This window comes from Saxophila tyrrhenica (genome assembly GCF_035928015.1).
Source record: "Saxophila tyrrhenica strain CCFEE 5935 chromosome Unknown scaffold_5, whole genome shotgun sequence".
Lineage (NCBI taxonomy): Eukaryota > Fungi > Ascomycota > Dothideomycetes > Mycosphaerellales > Extremaceae > Saxophila > Saxophila tyrrhenica.
Window position 1 is genome coordinate 1,323,335 of NW_027041737.1, and position 13,598 is coordinate 1,336,932.

The 13,598-nt window shown below is 54.6% G+C and overlaps 5 protein-coding genes across 5 annotated transcripts; 2 read left to right on the plus strand and 3 right to left on the minus strand.

Annotated features, from left to right (window-relative positions):
* Positions 1-443: 443 nt before the first annotated feature.
* ATP3 (atp3 gamma subunit of the F1 sector of mitochondrial F1F0 ATP synthase) lies at positions 444-1,498 on the plus strand (the record flags this gene model as incomplete). The annotated part of the gene is made up of 3 exons (XM_064801191.1): positions 444-499; positions 581-1,179; positions 1,236-1,498. The coding sequence occupies 3 exons, from the start codon at positions 444-446 to the stop codon at positions 1,496-1,498; spliced, it is 918 nt and encodes a 305-aa protein (XP_064661142.1).
* Positions 1,499-2,500: 1,002 nt separating this feature from the next.
* On the minus strand, positions 2,501-3,730 carry ERG10 (erg10, acetyl-CoA C-acetyltransferase; the record flags this gene model as incomplete). Its single annotated transcript, XM_064801192.1, has 1 exon — positions 2,501-3,730. One exon carries the CDS (start codon positions 3,728-3,730, stop codon positions 2,501-2,503), a length of 1,230 nt encoding a protein of 409 aa, XP_064661143.1.
* Positions 3,731-4,048: 318 nt separating this feature from the next.
* LTR77_003938 (uncharacterized protein) lies at positions 4,049-7,024 on the plus strand (the record flags this gene model as incomplete). The annotated part of the gene is made up of 1 exon (XM_064801193.1): positions 4,049-7,024. One exon carries the CDS (start codon positions 4,049-4,051, stop codon positions 7,022-7,024), a length of 2,976 nt encoding a protein of 991 aa, XP_064661144.1.
* Positions 7,025-7,267: 243 nt separating this feature from the next.
* LTR77_003939 (uncharacterized protein) lies at positions 7,268-9,321 on the minus strand (the record flags this gene model as incomplete). Its single annotated transcript, XM_064801194.1, has 9 exons — positions 7,268-7,306; positions 7,377-7,598; positions 7,658-7,680; positions 7,739-7,765; positions 7,819-8,236; positions 8,296-8,404; positions 8,455-8,952; positions 9,006-9,025; positions 9,076-9,321. 9 exons carry the CDS (start codon positions 9,319-9,321, stop codon positions 7,268-7,270), a joined length of 1,602 nt encoding a protein of 533 aa, XP_064661145.1.
* A 686-nt stretch (positions 9,322-10,007) lies between these two features.
* LTR77_003940 (uncharacterized protein) lies at positions 10,008-12,683 on the minus strand (the record flags this gene model as incomplete). Its single annotated transcript, XM_064801195.1, has 2 exons — positions 10,008-10,808; positions 10,863-12,683. The coding sequence occupies 2 exons, from the start codon at positions 12,681-12,683 to the stop codon at positions 10,008-10,010; spliced, it is 2,622 nt and encodes an 873-aa protein (XP_064661146.1).
* Positions 12,684-13,598: the final 915 nt, after the last annotated feature.

Sequence of the window (13,598 nt, forward strand, 5' to 3'; positions counted from 1 at the left end):
CTTGATGAACGGCCAAGGCCTTTGGACACGTCGCGCGGTGTGTTGGAGGCTGTTGTGAAGCGTAGGTCGTGTTGAGAAGGACAAGCAGTTTCCGACGCGTTGTCGCTGTGGCAAGCGCGAGTTGCGGAAGACGGATGAAGTTGTGAGACTGATGGGCCTCGATAAGACTCGTGAGATGAGTGAAATCGTGGTTTGGCTCGCAGTAAGGACTGAGTGGTGAATAGTATATGCTCTGGGGTGTGACGAGAGTGAAGGGAAACAATTAGGCAATGAAGGAGTAGAATGTAAAATGCTAAGGTTCCTGACGATCACGTGATTATCGGCAGAGGCGGCTCTGCGGCAAGCAACTTGAGACCTCACAGCTCTCCTAGCCAGACAGCAATACTCTGACGACCGCACCACCACCCCACTCCTCCATCTCCCATTCTCACGCAGCAGCAACTATGCTGTCACGAGCTGCTCGCCCGGCCTTGCGCGCTGGCTCGGTGGCCACATTCCGGTACGTTCAGGCCCAACACCCAGCAAACTCGCAAGCACGCAAAGGAGAACACAGCAGCTAACGCATCCAATGCTCCTCCAGACCAGCAACTGCCGCCGTCCCTGCCTTCCAAAATGCCAACTATGCGACACTCCGAGAGATTGAGGGCCGCCTCAAGTCCATCAAGAACATCCAGAAGATCACGAAGACTATGAAAATCGTCGCCTCCACCAAGCTCTCCAAGGCCCAACGCGCCATGACTGAGTCCCGCTCCTACGGCAAGACCTCCAACGCCGTCTTCGACGAGGCAGAGACCAAGCCAGTGGAGTCCGAGAACAAGAAGGTGTTGCTCGTCATCTGTAGCTCCGACAAGGGCCTCTGCGGTGGTGTGCACTCCGGTCTTTCGCGTGCGGCGAGGCGGATGATGAACGAAGAGCCGGCGGACTACGATGTTGTGGTTATTGGCGACAAGTCGAAGGCGCAGATCAGCAGGAGCAACCCGAAGGACATTGTGTTGAGCTTCAACTCCATTGGCAAGGACGTGCCCTCTTTCGCGGATGCGCAGGCCATTGCGGACCAGATCAGCTTGTTGCCGGGCGATTATGCGCAAACCAAGATCATGTACAACCAGTTCGACAACGCACAGAGCTACCACCCGGTCACCCTTGAGGCGTACGATGAGGAGTCTATCACTCAGTCACGTGAGTCAACACCCCTCATCTTGTCTTCGGTCCCTTACTGACATGAACGTTTACAGCCAACTTCACCGCCTTCGAAATCGACGACGAAGTCCTCGCGAACATGCGCGAATATTCCCTCGCCAACAGCCTCTACTGGGCGCTTGCCGAAGGCCACGCCGTGGAGATCTCCGCTCGCCGCAACGCCATGGACAACGCGACCAAGAACGCCGGCGAGATGATCGACAAGTTCACCATTCTCTACAACCGAACGCGACAGGCTGTGATTACCGGCGAGTTGGTGGAGATTATCACTGGTGCTACTGCATCGGAGGACATGTGAAAATCTGTCTTGAAAGTGGAGGGGTTTGTGGTGTTGTATATACTAGACACGGAGGCGCTGCAAATCGAGATCTCTTTTGTCGACATCTTCATCTCGTTCCATCCCCCTCTGCTCCAATTCCGTCTTCCTACCACAGAGCACCAGAGATCATCTACTTCAACGCAATCCTCCCCCTCGTCCCGAACGCGAGCGCCACCCATCCTGCGATCAAACACGTTCCCCCCAAAGGCGTCACCGGCCCCATGAACTTAAATCGCTGCGGATCCAGCACAAGCAAATAGATACTCCCGCTAAACATCGTAATGCCCGCCGTAAAGAAAGACTTCGCCCAGATGTTGCGCGGGGCTGCTTGGTCTGCTACTAGTAATGCCACGGAATGGATGAGCTGGTAGTGGGCTGCTGTCTGTTGGGATGGGTTAGAACGATGGGTTTTGGATTGGGGATATGGGAGACTGACGCCCCAATTGGCGATTTTGGCATCGGGGATACCTCGTGATTTTAAGCCATGGGCGCCAAAGGCACCGAAACCGACTGCTGAGGCGGCGGAGAGGGAGGCGGCTGTGAACCAGGCGGAGGACATTTTGAAGGAAGTTGTATCAGGGTGTTCTTTAGTATTGCGATGATGATGATTGTTGGCGTTCTTAGTGACTTACTTGATGTTCGTCTATGTGCCTTACAATGGCTAGCGTCATGCACCTCACCGGACAATGCAAGTACCCGGAGAACAGCCGTTAGCGTCCGCTGTTTTGTAGCCAATCGACATTAGCGGCATCTTGGTGAAGATGGTGTAGGGAAAGAGCGCTCGAGAAGATTATCACAAGATAAATTGACATAGGCTAGCGGCTAATTTCTGTGACCAATCAGATGGACCAAATGACAAGGACTTTTGATTCAATATGCATGGTATCTAGCTCTACGCGGCAATAGCAACTGCACAGCAGAGTTCCTACTCCAGCTCAACGCGTTTCTCCTTTGGCTGTCTTGACCCTGGAGTCGTCTTGACTAGGAGCTCCCATTGACACCATTGGTCGCACCACCATCCAACCTCTCGATCACAATCGCACTTGCACCTCCTCCACCGTTGCAAATGCCCGCGCACCCAATCTTCCCCTTCGTCTCCCTCAAGACACCCATCAACGTCGTCACGATCCTCGCTCCTGAAGCACCGAGCGGATGTCCCAACGCCACAGCCCCGCCGTGCAGATTGACCTTCTCTTCCTTCAGGCCCAGGATCTTCATGTTCGCCAGTGCGACAACGGAGAACGCCTCGTTGATCTCGAATGCGTCGACGTCTTCTTGCTTGATACCGGCGTGCTTCAACGCTTTAGGGATGGCGAGGGAAGGTGCGGTGGTGAATTTCGACGGTGCCTTGGCTGCATCGCCCCAGCCGAGGATTTTGGCGATGGGTTTGAGATTGTGCTTCTTGACGTACTCTTCGCTAACAATGACCATGGCTGCTGCACCGTCGGAGAGAGGTGAAGCATTGGCCGGGGTCACTGTACCGCCTTCCTTCTTGAAAGCCGGTTTGAGGGTCCTGGTTTTGGACTCGTTGAAATTCTTCGGCTCATCGTCATTGCCCACACTAGTATCTGGCTTCCCGCGCACACCTGGGATAGTGACGGGTGAGATCTCGTCTGCGAACCATCCCTTCTCCTGCGCCGCTTGGGCTTTCTTGTAGCTGCGGATGCAGTAGTCGTCTTGCTGTTCGCGGTTGAAGCCGTGGTCTTCTGCGCACTCCTCGCCTTGCAGACCCATGTGTTGGCTGGAGTATGCGTCACTGAGACCGTCTCGAAGTATGCCGTCCACGAGCGTCTGGTCGCCGAACTTCGCTCCCGTCCGCATGTTGGGTAGATAGTGGGGTGCATTGCTCATGCTCTCTGCTCCACCTGCAACAATCACATCTGCTGTTCCACACAGAATGCTCTGCGCTGCTAGCGCCATTGCCTTCACACTGCTCGCGCACACTTTGTTCACCGTCGTCGCTTCGGTGCTCTCAGGCAGTCCGGCGTAGATTGCGCATTGGCGGGCTGGGTTCTGACCGACATTTGCTTGGAGGACGTTGCCAAAGTAGACTTCTTCGACTTCAGAGGGCGAGATGTTGGCGAGCTTGACGGCGGACTTGATTGCATGGGAGCCGAGTTGGACTGCTGTTTGGGAAGAGAGTGAACCCTGAAACATGCCGACTGGGGTGCGGGTAGTGGAGAGGATGTAGACGGGTTTTGGAGGTGCCATGGTGGGTGGTGTGTTGCTGTATGATCTTTCGTGTTGGATAAGAAGTTGATAGAAGGGGTTCTTGAACCAGATCTGGAATTCTCGAGTATTTCAACCTTCGCAATGGCCCGTGTCTTGAATCGTTCGAGTTGTCGTACGAGGGAACAATTCCAGAGCCCGTACACACCCGAGCCTGGATTTAAGCTTATCGTCTCTCGCCGCTAAGATAAGCTTATTTTGAGCCTCAAGGCTAATCACTGCAAAAGTTCAGACTTGCTTCACGACACTGCGCCGGAACTCTCCAGAGTACGACGCGCCACTCATATTACACTGCACATCATGGACGACCTATACGATGAGTTTGGCAACTTCATCGGCGAGCCGGAGGGGGATAGTCAAGAGGAAGAGGAAGCCGGCGCATACAGCGGCGCGCAGTACCTGGACGACGACGAGGCCGAAGCAGACACTGCGCCGACAGGTCAGGAGTTGATGGAGATAGATGAGGATGGCCCTTCGAATGCTGTGGTCCTGCACGAGGACAAACAGTACTACCCGACCGCGCAACAGACATACGGCCCAGGCGTAGAGACACTTGTGCAGGAAGAAGACACGCAAACACTTCAGCAGCCCATTGTCGCCCCTGTCGAGCATAAGAAGTTCACGATCGAGGAGGAAGAGGGCGAACTGCCGCCTGTCTGCTTTGACCGAGGCTTCTTGAGCGACTTGATGAGTTTTCCTGAGGGCATTCGAAACATTGCGCTCTGCGGACATCTGCACCATGGCAAGACCAGCTTTCTCGATACGTTGGTGCGACAGACGCATGATGTGTCAAAGCTTATGGAGGGCAAGACTGGCAAGGCAAGAGATGAGCTGATGCGGTATACGGACACACATCTGCTTGAACGAGAAAGAGGGCTTTCTATTAAATCCTCACCAATGACACTGGTGTTGCCAGGGACGAATGGGAAGAGCCAGCTGTTGAATGTGCTCGATACACCTGGACACGTCAATTTTGCGGATGAGGTGGCAGCAGCCATGAGGTTGGTGGACGGGATAGTATTGGTTGTAGACGTGGTGGAGGGCGTGCAGACGCAAACAGAGCTCGTTATCAAGCACGCCGTGCTCTCTGGACTGCCACTGGTGCTTTTGATCAACAAGATGGATCGATTGATTCTGGAGTTGAAGCTGCCGCCGACTGACGCATACTTCAAGCTGAAGCATGTCGTGGAGGAGGTCAACACGCACATCGAGAACGTCATCCCTGGGCGAGGCGAGAAGTTCCGAGTCAGTCCTGAAAAGGGCAACGTTTGCTTCTCATGCAGCTCAATGGACTGGTGCATTACGCTGCCTTCCTTCGCAAAGTTGTATGCGGAGAGCTATCCCAACGCACAGTTCGACAGTGGTGAGTTCGGCAAGCGATTATGGGGTGACATATTCTTCAATCCACGATCACGCAAGTTCACGCGGAAGGCTGTTGAAGAAGGCGCGAAGAGAAGTTTCGTCCATTTCGTGCTGGAGCCGATCTACAAGTTGTACTCACACACCATCTCAGAAAGCCCTGAAGATCTGAAGAAGACGCTCGAAGGGCTGGGTATCCACTTGAAGCCGTCACAACTGAAATCGAATGCCAAAGAGCTGCTGCGGCTGGCATGCGAGCAGTTCTTCGGTCCAGCCTCAGGCTTCGTGGATATGGTCATCCAGCACGTCCCAAGCCCTGTTGAAGGCGCAAAGCAGAAGCTCGGCAACTACTACACTGGCCCTACTGATACACAGACCGCGAAAGCGATGCAGGAATGCGACTCAGATGGACCGCTGATCGTACACGTCACAAAGCTCTTCAACACCCAAGATGCGCAATCGTTCAACTCGTTCGGCCGGGTGTTGAGTGGAACCGCTCGTCCTGGTCAGAAGGTGCGTGTGCTGGGCGAAAACTACAGCATCGATGACGAGGAAGACATGGTCAACGCTACCATCTCATCAGTCTCGATCGCGGAGAGCAGATATAGTGTTCCTGTTTCAGGCATCCCAGCTGGTAACTTTGTGCTGCTGGGTGGGGTGGACAGCAGTATCTTCAAGACTGCTACGATCGTTGCGCCAAAGCTACCGGAAGATGAGGAAGCGTACATCTTCAGGCCCATTGCGCACTTCTTTGAGAGCGTCTTCAAGGTCGCTGTAGAGCCTATCAACCCATCAGAACTGCCAAAGATGCTGGACGGGTTGCGGAAGATCAACAAGACGTACCCGCTGATCACGACGAAAGTCGAGGAAAGTGGGGAGCATGTAGTTCTCGGCACTGGCGAGCTTTACATGGACTGCGTGCTCCACGACCTACGGCGAATGTACGCGCAGATGGAGATCAAAGTCTCAGATCCGGTGACGAGGTTCTGCGAGACGATCGTTGACCAGAGTGCAATCAAGTGCTACGCCATCACACCGAACAAGAAGAACAAACTCACATTCGTGGCCGAACCACTGGACGACGGCATCGCTGAAGACATCGAAAGCGGCAAGGTCGACATTCGCGACCCAGCACGAAAAGTCGGCAAATTCTTCGAAGAGAACTACGGTTACGACCTCCTTGCCAGCCGCAACATCTGGGCTTTCGGTCCCGACGATCGGGGTCCTAACATCCTGCAAAACGATACACTTCCCTCCGACGTCGACGCTAAAGTCCTTCGAAACGTGCGCGACGGCATCAAACAAGGTTTCTCGTGGGCGTCGCGAGAAGGACCACTGTGCGAGGAGCCGATCCGCAACGTCAAGTTCAAGATCACCGATGTCGAACTGGCACAAGAAGCCATCTCTCGCGGCGGAGCGCAGATCATCCCTACAGCACGACGAGCCTGCTACTCCAGCTTCCTGATGGCGGGTCCGCGTCTGATGGAGCCGATGTACTCTTGCACGATGCTCGGCCCCGCCAACGCCGTCTCTTCGCTCTACACCGTCCTAAGCCGGAGACGAGGACACGTGCTCAGCGACGCTCCTGTGCCAGGAACACCGCTCTACTCCGTCAAAGGTCTCATCCCTGTCATTGACAGCTTCGGCTTCGAAACGGATCTGCGAATCCACACGCAAGGCGCGGTGACGTTGTCGCTGGTGTTTGATCGATGGAGCGTTGTGCCTGGAGATCCACTGGATAAGAGTGTGAAGCTGCGGCCGTTAGAGCCAGCGGGCGCGCAGGCTACGGCGAGGGATTTCGTGCTGAAGACGAGGCGGAGGAAGGGCTTGAGCGAAGATGTGGGCGTTGGGAAGTTCTTGGAAGGAGAGCTGGTGAGGCAGTTGAGGGAGACTGGGGTGCTGGATGGGGGCGTCTGAGAGATCAAAAGGAGTACTGCGTTCGAAAGCACCTCACCGCCGGCGAAACCAAGGGAAAGTTCTCCGGCTTGAGAAGGAAAGCTAGATCATGAGTGCGAGCCCATTCGTCCTTCGACCAGCTATGCGGGACGGAGAACCCATGCTCGACGAGCGAGGCACAGCTCGTCTTCAAAGTTCTTCTAGATATGTATAACATGGCGTATCGCCAACTCCGCCATGCTCCAAAGCCTCCCGACGCTTCCTCTAGTAGATATACCTGAAATTGATGTTCTCCCGGTCCGTCTGTATGCAAAGAGCAGTCAGCATATGTCTCCCATCTTGCAAGAACCACAAATAGGGACAACGATTTTACCATGTCGCTAAAAGCGGTCGCATCAAGGTCCCTTCCCTCGAGTCCTCCGGCCTCAGCACTCTGGATTCTGTCGCGTCGCTTGTTCTCTCGGCTTAGCAAGAAGCGGAGCAGCAAGACGATGCATGCTTCGATAAGGTGCGAGACGATCATGCTCCAAATGCCGAGCTCGTAGCGCGGCTCTTGCGAGGAAAGGTAGAAGAAGGGACCGATTATGTTTCCAGTCTGTGAGGTAGATGTTTTCAGTATGCGGGCGAGGCTGGAAGGGTTGTGACTGAACTCACGCAGTAACCTAGGAATAGGATGGCTGTAATTCGTGGTGGTTAGTTTGCTGAACAGCAATTGAGAAGGAGGTTGGAGCATACCATTCGTGAGGACTTTCTTCGTGTGTCCTAGCCAGTGGTTAGCATGGAAGTACATGGTAAAATAGAACGTGAAAGCTCACCTGCAGTATTCGCAATAGTGATCGACAACAGCAGAACAAACGCCGCATTGTAAGGTCCGGTAAGGTAATAGCACACCAATCTCCCGCCCTGATTTCCTTCAGACAAGAAGCGAAGCCCGAACGCTCCAGCAATGTTCGGGCAGAGGTAAAGTAGAACGAACCACACCCGAGTTTGTCGGCCTTTGCGAGACATGTAGTCGTTTAGAAAGACGCATGAGAGGATCGAGATGGCGATGAGCGTTCCGTAGGGTATTTGCATCAACGTGGTAACGAGGGTGCTGAATCCAAATCCTTGGATGATTATGGTGCCAAAATTTGAGATGCCGCCGTTGGGGACGTTGCACACGCAGCCAAGAATGAAGAAGAGGTAGGTCTTGTAGTCTGTAAACGTCTCCTTGACTTGGTACCATTTGAAGTGCTGAAGGTGTGTCAGTAAGTAACTGCTTGTAAGATGTCTGGTCTCGGAGATGGACTGACCTTGTTCTCAACACCCGTCTGGTTCTCCCGCAGTCGTTCGACGGCTATACGCTTTTCGTGAAGCGACAGTCCTTTTGCCGTCACTGGGCTATCGGGTAGGAAGATGAACCTTGGAGCAGTATCAGCACCCAGTCGCACTTCAACGAACGAAATACTCACATCACAATACCCCAAGCGCAGCATAGCGCACCGATGACCAAGAACTCGTACTTCCAAGAAGGCAGGGCACCTTGGATATGGCCGATCCCGAACCCAAGCAGGCCTCCAAGCGCAATGCCAAATCCATTCGCCGTATACCACAACCCCATACGAACAGGCTGCTGGCGCCGCGTATACCACATAGACGTGATTAGCATGAACGAAGGATCCGACACTGCCTCCGCAGCTCCAGCCAATGCTCGCAAGGCAGCTAAACTAGCGAAGTTATGCGCCGCGGCCTGTAGCATCAAGAAGAAGCCCCAGAGGAAGATGTTGAAGCCTAGGTAGCGCCCGACCGGCAGGCGCTGGAGGAGTAGGTTGGTTGGTAACGCCCAGGCGAGAAAGCCAAAGTAGAAGATTGAGCTGAGCCAGCTGTATTGGGAGCCATGGAGGTTGAGGTCCTCTTCGATGCCGAAGATGGCGGCATAGCTTAAGGTGGTTTTGTCGATGTAGAAGAAGCTGTCTCTGTTAGCATTGTTACGTCTGACGGTGCCATCTATGTTCTTGCGTACCAGTAACAGACTGCCAGGTACTGTATGTTGATCAGCGTCTGGTCCCTCTTGGATACGAAGTTACACGAACCGGCAAGATCATCAGATCAATCTTCCGCACCACCTTCTTCTCCTCTTGCGGATCGATAGGCTCGTGTACATCGGCAGACGATGAGAACAGCCCCATTGCCTCATCTCCATCGCCGGCTTTGTTTAGCTTGAAGCCAGAGGACTTGCCAGTCTCCTCGTTCTGAGCGCCATAGTCATCTTTGTTGTCGCCGTTCAACTGGGTGATGTCGTCTCCCGCCGTGGGAGCAGATCGCTTCCATAGCCCCATCGTGCAAGCTGCTTGGCCGAGAGTTTTGTGGAAGCAAAGCAATGACAAGAAAGCTAAGAGTGAGAGGAAGAGGCTTGGATGGTATAGTTCTTGATGAAGTTCTATCGAGCAAAATGTCGACTGCTGTACACGCTAATGCTGCCTACCTACAGATCTACATTTTCGGCGTAGCATTCGCACGAGGCCATCTCGCAACCTCTACGTCGATCGTCGTGTGTGGTATCATCGACAGGCGTGTGTCTGACGTGACGTTGATGGCTCCCCGCGAAGTGCCTCCACAAGGTGAGGTTGTAGACGCCGAAGTCGGTGTTGATCGGCGATTGGTGACAAGGGTTCGGCAACGGAGTCGGGAAGGTCTTCAGAAATGCTTTACTGTAGTTTCTTACGACCAAAGAGCCGCTCGTCGCATGTGTCGAACAGTTCGCTCAGGACGGATCGGTGACTGACCATTCTGTCTTCGACGAAAGCCGAAGCTGTCATATTGACCAAGCCAAACCGTTGCCGCTGGATCTCGTAGGTGCGAAGGTAGTCAGACCACAGGATCCCGCTTCCTGAAGGTCTGCAAGACCTCCAGTCCTCTGAGGTGGCTTGTAGATGGCTCACGCATGGGTGGTTGCTCGTAGATGGTCAGCCGATCTGGCTTGATGGTACTGTACTTCGAGTGAGCCAAATAGAACAATAATCCTTCATCCTCTCCTCTTCGAATAACTCCCATAATCAACACTGTCATCCCGCGTCCGCTTGTGGCCTCCAGAAATGTAAGCATTCGTAAAAGCATCCTGCCACATCATCGGCGTGACTGTAGGCACAGCCGACATCTCTGGCACAGCATTCGGGGGCGTCTGACGCGCAGCAAACATTGCCCCCTGCGGGGCTCCAGGATGTGGTGGTATGATAGACGCAGACGTCGATGCCAGCCTCGGGTCGTTGACAGTGGGTTGCTGGGGTGGCTGCTGAGCTCCAAATGCGGTGTTCCATTGTTGGAAGATGCCTGACGGATCCCAGACAGGAGCTGGTTCGGTGTTGGCCATGCTGAAGCCGGTCTGTGGTGGGGTGGAGGTCTGTTGGACGCCGGGTGGTGCGTAGGCGGGGTGCGCTGGCATTGGAACCGAGGTATAGGGCATCACTGGCTGCACCGTGCTAGCCTCGAATGGGGGCGCAAAGTCGGTAGCCGGGCTGATGTTCTTCGATGAGGTGGGATTCTGTAGGTGGGACCAGGATGGTGTTGCGTGCAGCGAGGGGTTATGGCTCGCTTGCATATTGACTGGCGTAGGATACTCGTCAGAGGCCGGACTCCGGAGGCCCAGGTTCGGCTTAAGCTCAAACGGCTGGCTGGTATCCTGACTAAAGGCCTCTCGTAAGGCGTTGATCTGGACCTGCACCTCCTGGCTAGCGGAGGGCGCGCATAGCTCGAGTACTCGCATGTGCCGTGTGAACAGGTTGCGTGCTCTTGAGTTGGTCGCGGAGTCGGGAGACGTTATGCTTGCCTACTTTTGGTCAGCTGAAGTACATGCGTGCTAAAGCAGTAGATTATTCCTCACCAAGTGCATCATGATGCAAGTCAGCACGCAGTATATAGTCATTCCAATACCTCGCTGCATGAACTGCAACCCATGTAGACCAAAGTCACGATACAACGCTTCATGAAGCCGGCAGATACGCGAAGCAGCATCGTTGCAAACGTCCAGATGCGCCTTGAAGCTCGGGTTCCGCTTCTCCAGCAGTGTCTGAAGCTGCGGTCGATGCTGCATCATCACGATGAGGTGATGATAGGTGTGCAGACCCGCCACGAAATGGTCGCCACCGAGATAGGGAGGTGTATCCTCGTCAGTATAGTGGATCTGCATGTCGGGCGGCAGATTCTTGTACCACGTCGCAATCAGGTCATTTCGACTGACAAAGGTAGGATCGAGCGCCCATTCTGGGTTCTGCCTTCGCATTCTCTGCCAGAGAACATTGGTCTGCTTGACGTTCTGGACAGCCTGTGCCAGGAAGGTATTCCTTCGCGTTGCTCTGTGCTCAAATGGGTCAATATCCGGAGACGGTGTCGGTAGCCGGAACTCGATCGTCTCATACTCCACGGCAAAGTCCGTACGTCCTTGAGGAGCGCCAACCCATACTTCGAGTCCGAACAGAGTCTGCCACATCCGCGTGCGGACCGTACAATCGGAGGTGCTCAGCCCGCACCCAATGCCTGCTTGATGCTTGTCCAGGTGCTCGTGGATACCCAGGTCGAATGCCATGGTAGTCATGTACTTCACAGCCATCCAAGAGCGGTAGTAGTACCCTCGCTTCGGCACAAACTCCCTCGCCTTTGTCAGAATCATCAGAGCTTGGATCGTGCTTATCCGAGGGACGTCACGAAAACTTTCCTCGTGCCTCGAAGCCAGAGCCAGCCATTTCCGCACTTCGATCGGCTCTTCCAGATATCGCGCCACACATGCGAAGATACCTTCCAGTATCAGAGGCGAGATAGAATGTCTGGCGGTTCGCCATTGTTCGTAGAACGCATGCCGATCTAATACAGGCACATAGGGATGGACGTATTCGAAGAAGTAGCCAAAGTAGTCCATGGCGCGTTCCTCTGACGGCATCATCTCCGGTGGTATCCTCACAGTAAGATCCGAGCCGACCGAAGGTGGAAGTACGACATCAAGCTCCTCGACTGCGGGAGTCTCAGCGAGAGTCTTCTTCTCGTTGGTGATGTAGGGTGCAGCAGACGAAAGATCAATCGCGAGCTCGCCCATCTGCTCAGACAGCTCCCGAACCCTCGCGTCCACTTCCTGAGGGTCGGCCCCAGAATCACCAGACTGTGTTCGAAGCACATGTGGTGCTGACCCTCGTGGCTGTTGTATTTGGACGGGCGCTGTATTGCTAGCGAAATATTCTGCCTCCGTAAAGCCTCGATCCAGGCGAGGACCTAGCGGATTGCTGAATATCTGGGAAGAGAACGCATTGGCACCCACATCGTGCCGGACGGTCGATGACAGATCGGGTTTTTCAATTGCTGCAGCATATCCGCTCCATTGTTGGGGCGCTGCAGGATTAGGATCGCTCTGCGCTCTACTGCTGCTCGGTTGAGCTGCGGTCGAGAAGACGAACTGGCCCGGTCCCATCGTGCCGTCCGGTAGTTGCTGTTCGTCATCGTTGTCCAGTGTTGGAGGTATGCATTTCAACTTCAGTCGCGTACATGCGCCGCAAGGCCACGGCCCGTTCTGAAGTGCGCCGTCACACCGTATCTTCCGCTTGCGACAGCCATCGCAGGCGCGCATTACCTTTAATCGCTTGTGGCGGTTATACTCGTCCACAAAGACGTACGTCTTATGGGCGGCCGCAGCCGAGCCCGCGGGTGGCTGTTCCATCGGATGTATGGCCTATTCCAGGTTTCTCGTCCGATACCAGAAGATGGAACGGTTTTCAAGAGTTGCGAGGTGCCAATCAATCCTTCAGGAAGCGAGGAGATACATGGCCCGATATCCGAGGTTTGCTGGTTCCAGAGGGGAGCAATGTGTGACCGTACAACGCAGATGGCCTCTCCTAACGCACCAAGACGGTGTAGATATCGATATAGATTTATGTGCAGTCGCTCAAGTCACTGCAGCATGCAGTTACCAGCGGTGGGGGTTCGCTGTCGATCTCTCTTCCGGCTGCTCCAACCGGCCTTTCAAGGTTGTGTGGGCGTTGGCGTTGGCGTTATCCGTGGTGCGGCGAGCTTGGGACGGGAATCCTTTTACATGCACGTTGTCCCGGTGGAAGCAAGAGATCGTCCTGGCGCGAGAAGTTGAGGTCTGGTCTGTCCGTACCTTACTCTCAAGAATGCCCAGGACCTCACTTTGCGCGACTGGGCTGACTTAAGGAGAGTGCTAGTTAATAATAAGGCTCCGGCAAAAGGAGACAAGTGCAGTCAACCAGCAGCTAGTGTCGCGGATTGTGCTTTGCTCCGGATGTCAGATCGTTCGTTGGTCGGGTACCCGCTGCGTGATGTAGGAGGTCCTCCCCTCGTCCGCTGTAGCAGCAATTTGATCGACCTGCAGGGCTGTCCAGTAGATCCTTGTCGTCTCAACATCCTCGGCCCAAACCATCTGCCGGTGCACCGTTGCGGCTCCACCGTCGAAACCTTCATCGCTCTCCCTGGGATGATCTTCCTGTGGCGGCCCGAGAGTTTTAGTCACCTTTTGCGACGTCACCCCACCTGCTTGCGAAGGATCATAATTCTACGACGCTGACCTGACACCACACCCATCCCCACCCCTGGCGTCATCCACCACCACCGCCCA